Source organism: Micropterus dolomieu, linkage group LG02 (assembly GCF_021292245.1).
Source record: "Micropterus dolomieu isolate WLL.071019.BEF.003 ecotype Adirondacks linkage group LG02, ASM2129224v1, whole genome shotgun sequence".
NCBI classification, from domain to species: Eukaryota; Metazoa; Chordata; class Actinopteri; order Centrarchiformes; family Centrarchidae; genus Micropterus; species Micropterus dolomieu.
Genome location: NC_060151.1, coordinates 15,129,098 through 15,135,739, shown reverse-complemented (window position 1 = coordinate 15,135,739; position 6,642 = coordinate 15,129,098). Strand labels below are relative to the sequence as shown.

General features: G+C 40.5%; 1 protein-coding gene across 1 annotated transcript in view; it reads right to left on the bottom strand.

Annotated features, from left to right (window-relative positions):
• LOC123958955 (F-box/WD repeat-containing protein 9-like) overlaps window positions 1-6,314 on the bottom strand; it is a 7,239-nt gene extending 925 nt beyond the window's left edge. Inside the window, exons 1-3 of the mRNA XM_046032748.1 lie at window positions 6,185-6,314; window positions 1,032-1,391; window positions 671-819 (exon numbers count right to left, since the gene is read on the bottom strand). Coding sequence (XP_045888704.1) covers window positions 671-819; window positions 1,032-1,391; window positions 6,185-6,314 — 639 coding nt within the window. The remainder of the gene's footprint in view (window positions 1-670; window positions 820-1,031; window positions 1,392-6,184) is intronic.
• Window positions 6,315-6,642: the final 328 nt, after the last annotated feature.

The window sequence follows — 6,642 nt, the reverse complement described above, 5'->3', positions numbered from 1 at the left end:
GACCAACTTTATGGAGATGCAGATTTCATTTTCCAACAGGACTTGGCACCTGCACACAGTGCCAAAGCTACCAGTACCTGGTTTAAGGACCATGGTATTCCTGTTCTTAATTGGCCAGCAAACTCGCCTGACCTTAACCCTATAGACAATCTATGGGGTATTGTGAAGAGGAAGATGCGATACGCCAGACCCAACAATGCAGACGAGCTGAAGGCCACTATCAGAGCAACCTGGGCTCTCATAACACCTGAGCAGTGCCACAGACTGATCAACTCCATGCCACGCAGCATTGCTGCAGTAATTCAAGCAAAAGGAGCCCCAATTAAGTATTGAGTGCTGTACATGCTCATACTTTTCATGTTCATACTTTTCAGTTGGCCAACATTTCTAAAAATCCTTTTTTTGTATTGGTCTTAAGTAATATTCTAATTTTTGGAGATACTGAATTTGGAATTTTCATTAGTTGTCAGTTTTAATCATCACAATTAAATGAAATAAACATTTGAAATATATCAGTCTGTGTGTAATGAATGCATATAATATCCAAGTTTAACTTTTTGAGTGGAATTACTGAAATAAATCAACTTTTTGATGATATTCTAATTATATGACCAGCACCTGTGTGCACACAAACGCAGACCAAAGAAACTACATGTGTGTCTGCATCTACCCGAAGTCTCTTCAAGCCTTTGCCTGCCCTGCGGTCATAGACAGCCACAGTGCAGTCTTTACTCCCAGAGATGATGTACTTGTCATCTGCAGCTAGGCACATTACAGCGTTACCGTGGAGACGGAGGCTTTTCACCAGGGGTTCAGCAGCTGTGGACAAAATAATAACCAAGTGATTTGTCTTTGTGATTTCTTTGATAGCTGCTAACTGCTAAGACAAAAAGACATAAAATAAATGTTGAAGTGTGTAACACTGGTTTTAAGTCATGTGTCACTCCTCTATCATCAGATTTATAGAACTTTTTTTTTAATCACACTATGCCATTAAATTGTAATCCAAGTCATATGCTACACCTGCTTACCTCTGGTGTCATACATGCTGACCCTCTTGTCAAATGTACCAGCCAGCAATACATCTGACTGACAAGACAAGCAGAGGACAGCGGCCCCTGCCCTGATCAGGCCCCTCTCCGCACCACCTGCTTGAAGGTCCCACAGCCTCACTGTGCTGTCAAAGCCCCCTGAGGCCAGCAGAGGTCCCTGAGATGCCAGGCACCAGACCCAGCCCCGATGGGTGCTGAAGTCACCCTGCCCTCCCAATGTGTGCAGCAGCCTGCCACCAGAGTCTGCATGTAGATCCCACAGTTTAACATTCCAGTCTCTGGAACCTGTGGCACAAACTGTCCCCTCTCCAACCAACAGGAGGACTGAGTTGACCTGCACTGTAAAAAAAATCGGTTCTTTGACAGTTTTATTCCTTTTTATTTCACAGATTTTTCCTGTATTTTTGAAACACATGAAAATTTCAAATAATGAATTGTGAATTTACATGTCTAATGTAAAACAACATGAAAAACCTGTAGCTGTGAATAACCATAACATTTCTGTTATCTTAAGGAAACTTTTTGGGTTTTTTCACGTAAACAAACTGTTACAATACATTCAGGAGTTTCCCGTATTTTCACAAATATTATTTTTCTTATTTGAAAGAAAAAAGAGTTAAATTTAAGTTTAATACTGTAAAAACATTTCTTAAACTTGGCACAATTAGTAACAGTTAACTGTAACAAAAAACATTTGTTCTGTAACTTGACATAGATTTTCTTGTTAATTGACAAATATCTCCTTTAATTATGGATATTTGGAAAATTGAATTGAATAAATGTTATTTTAATCAGTATATTGTGTCTACAAGTATTGTTAAACTGTCAGAACACAGTTTTGATCATTGAAAACAGCCATAATTACTGTAATTTCACAGCCTTTTACTTTTATTATAATTCTTAGATTACAAGTTAGATTAACATAGTATATAATTGCCCCAAATCGCCCGATGTCAGCTGGGATTGGCTCCAGTCCGGATAAGCGGTTGATGATGGATGGATGGATGGATGGATGGATAATTGCCCCAAAGTGGTAAAATTACAGAAAGGTAATATTTAATTTATTGTTAAATGACAGGTGTTGTTGAGTTTAAAAAAGTTACAAACTTAATGTATTCCAGTGTTTCAGTGATTTTCACCAAATGTAAAACTGCAGGGTTTTAGGCCAGACGATTGCATCAGAATGTTGATTAACCCATTGTTTGCATCCTCTTTGTAATGTGAAGAAAACTGACACCTCTTTGTTCAGTGCCAGAATTACTGTTTTGTTTTGACTGTTTCATTGACACTTAAGATAGGGTGTCAACCATTTTGTAGACAAGCCCTGTTGTTCTCTATGATTAGTTTAGAGTAAAAGGGTCACAGTGGGGGAATTGAACCTGGGTCTCTCACACCAAAGGCATGTGTCATATCCATTGCGCCATCACCACCCCACAGACCTTTTAAAGCACCACCACAATACAAATTCCCACATCTGATACTATTTATAGACCATTTATTCAGTTCCATGCTCACAACACATAAGCCACACAAGTCAAACATTTCAGTGTAAAGAATTGTTCTCCTGAACCAAAAGTAGTTTAGTTTTTATTTACCTTATTGACGACATTTTCAGATCTATTCATTAGAAACCTAATTGGGTCAACATAAAGAATATTTTGGATACTGTTAGACACAGCTCCAAGATTAAAGTGCAATCTGAATGTAAAGTAATTAAGTATTTCTTAATGCTGGCATTTTGCTTTGATAGGACTATACAGAGACATGAAAGGCAAAGGAGAGGGGAAAATGTCGGTTTTAAATACAGTGAACTTAATGCACAATCTAAAGACTTCTTCCCTGGTTTCAATATGATATTTTATGACTTTCTAAAGCCAGTTTTTTATGTGTTTCTCTGTGCTTGCAAGGCAGTGCACAACTGTGTGCACGAGAGTTGGGGAAGTCCAAAATTTCTAAATTAAGTTGGTATACAAAATACAAATATATCAGAATCAGAATCAGTTTTATTGCCAGGTATGTGTACACATTCAAGGAATTTGACTCAGGATTGTACATTGCTCACGATGTGCTTACTCATACAAAAATAAAATAACAATATAATAATAATAAAATAAAGACACACAAACTACAGAATAGACAACACTAACATACACACTATGAACAAAACAATATAGACATATTGACAAATAGTGCAGTAATCAGAGTGCAAAGGATGCAAGAGTAAACTATTCTCATTATGTACATGTTGAAGGTGGATATGATATACAGGTACACATACACATACATGCATACATGTACACATGTACACAGGATGCTGGAAAAAGTCCAATGACCTTGAGGCAAGTGTATTGGTATACAGTATATTCAATATGACATAGTATGAACAGCACTGAAATAGAGAATGGTGAATAAATAGATAATAAGTGGAAACCAGTAAACAGGTGCTGATTCCTGACACTGTTGAGTCAGAAATCAGCTGTTCATCAGAGTGATGGCTTGTGGGAAGAAACTGTTCCTGAGTCTGTTGGTTTTGGCGTACAGTGCTCTGTAGCGCCTACCAGAGGGGAGGAGCTGGAACAGGTTGTGTCCGGGGTGAGATGGATCTGCAGTGATGTTTCCTGCCCGACTCCTGACTCTGGAAGTGTATAAGTCCTGAATGGAGGGCAGGTTGGCACCGATTATTTTTTCTGCAGTCCTGACTGTCCGTTGTAGTCTGTCCTTGTCCTTTTTGGTGGCAGATCCAAACCAGACAGTGATGGAGGTGCAGAGAACAGACTGAATGATGGCTGTGTAGAAGTGGATCAGCAGCTCCTTAGGCAGGTTGAGCTTCCTGAGCTGACGCAGGAATTACGTCCTCTGCTGGGCCTTCTTAATGAAGGTGATGATGATATGCAAGTAGAAAGACAAGAGCAAATGTGAAGTTTTTCTTGGCAGTCCAAATTAATCCATTTGGTATGCAAGCCAAAAGTACATTTTCAGATTCGACTGACTTTGCACCTCGCCTGTGGTCCTCGCCACCTCGCCGAGCTGGGCACCTCTGAATGACCTAAAGAAACCACTTGGGTTCTTAGCTCAATTGGAAAACATAAACAACGGCAAACAAAATCATCAGTATATCTATCCAAGGTCTTCAAGACATTAAGTAAGTTTCCCTTAATAATTGGTATGGTGACCAAATTCTGGAAATGTGTTAGTCCATAGCCCTCTCCACAGAATTGGGAAAGAATTCAAGTCTAGTGGCTACATGGCTGCAAAAATGACAGAGCAGATAACCACTCCCCCTCCACCACCAGCTCTTCCATTATGTGTGCGCAATAAGCAAAAGGCAGATGATCTACACTAGCTTGCTATTCCTTGCATCCAAAAAGCTTGACAACGTTTGATTTACAATATAACTGCACTTAAATAGGACTGTGTGATCTGACGGTATACACTATATTGCAAAAGTATTGGGACACCCCTTCCGAATCATTGAATTCAGATGTTCTAATCACTTCCATGGCCACAGGTGTATAAAATCAAGCACCTAAGCATGTGGACTGCTTCTACAAACATTTGTGAAAGAATGGGTCGCTCTCAGGAGCTCAGTGAATTCAAGCTTGGTACTTGTGCAGGTAAAGTCCATTAGTGAAATTTCCTTACTACTAAATATTCCAAGGTCAACTGTTAGTGGTATTATAACTAAGTGGAAGTGATTTGGAACAACAGAAACTCAGCCTTGAAGTGGTAGGACACATAAAGAGCGGGGTCGGCGCATCTGTAGAAGCTGCCAACTTTCTGCAGAGTCAAGAGCTACAGACTTCCAAATGTCGTGTGGCCTTCAGATAGCTCTAGAACAGTGCGTAGAGAGCTTCATGGAATGGGTTTCCATGGCCGAGCAGCTGCATCCAAGCCTTACATCACCAAGTGCAATGCAAAGCGTCGGATACATGGTGAAAAGCACGGTGCCACTAAACACTAGTGCAGTGGAGACGTGTTCTCTGGAGTGACGAATCACGCTTCTCTGTCTGGCAATCTGATGGATAAGTGAACAGTATTTTGACATTTTTTAGAAGAAAAATCTAGTATTTGCGGGTGTTGTGTATATTATGTAATTTTTTTTTTACAATTATTACAATACAACAAATTACAATACAATTTGATTACATTAACAAGATTTTTGTGAAATTATATAATAAAACTCAATTAAAAGCAGCACTCTACTATAAATTTTATGATTATTTGTATTATAGTAGTTTAACTATATTTAAAAGTAATTTAATTGTTTTTACAGGTGTATAAGTTCTTAACAATAAGCCCCAAAAAATGCACAAGATTTTATGCAAAATTAAAGTTACAGACTGTATTGTCATTATGGAATATTACCGTATTTTTACGACTGGGTTATTTACTGCTATATTAAGGCATTTTTCTGGCGCCCCAGCTGCCGGAATATGTTTTTTCAGAATTTATTTTTTAACAGTGTGGGCAATATGGCCTGAAGGTAGGGTGATGCACCAGGAGGCTTTTTACCAGGGGTTCAGCAGCTGTGGACAAAATAATAACTAGAACTGCAAGCAGTTGTAAGCGGGGTCGAAGCCTCCCTGTTACGGTGGGTGTGAGTTGAGCAGGTTGGAGGACCCAAACACAAGGCAGAGGAGGTACGGTTCAAAAAGGTGACTTATTCAACAAACAAAAAGCGAGCACACTTACATACTGAGTGGCTGAGTCAATAAAAAGCCAAATGAGAAACTAAACCAAAATCCTACACAGGTAATCCAAAACACCAAGAGCAGAAAATAGAAAGACGAAACACTGGAGGAGACTGAAACCACGACTGACAGGGAGTAACACCAACAATGACCAGGCACAAACTGAGGGAACAAACAAGTATATATGCACACATGGGTTAACGAGCTGGGAGGGAGCAACACAGGCGACTGGGATCAGGTTAACGAGGGAGGCAGAGAGACAGTAGGAAAACAGAGAGGCAGGCAGAGACAACAGGGGGTAACAGAGAGAACACTTATACAAGCAGACATGGAGCAGAGTGAATAACCAACCCAGCCCACTTCGGGCTTTGACCCCTAATAATAAAAATCTGAGCGAAAACAATAGGGTTCCCAGCTCCGCTTCTACCTCATCCTCTCTACCATCTTCCTGTCCTTCTGGCTGCCCGTCCTGCCCAGCCCTTTGCTGCTGCCTCACTTGTTCCCTTTCCTCTTGGGTCTGTCTGGCCACGAGGTGAGCTTGGCCTGTCCAGCAGGTTATCAGCTGCTCCATCTCCACGCAAGCTGAAGGCCAGTCAAAGTCCTCCCTTGGCCCCACTGGAAAGCCAGCTTTGGATCCTACTAGTCTGCGTGCCCGGAGCTGCCAAGCGGTGCTGTCCTTACCCACATTACCCAATGCATGACAGACCTAAAAAGAGGAGGAAGAGGGATTCAAGAAAATGTCCAAAATCTGCAGGACTGATAAAGTCTTAAAGGTTCCCAGTAGACTTTCATGGTAGCACCACAGAGCAGTATTATTTATGAGTGGTCGTGGCCCAGTTTGTTTGCCTGTATGTGCACATGCACAAGGAAAACATGACCGATATTCCTGCTAATGGTTT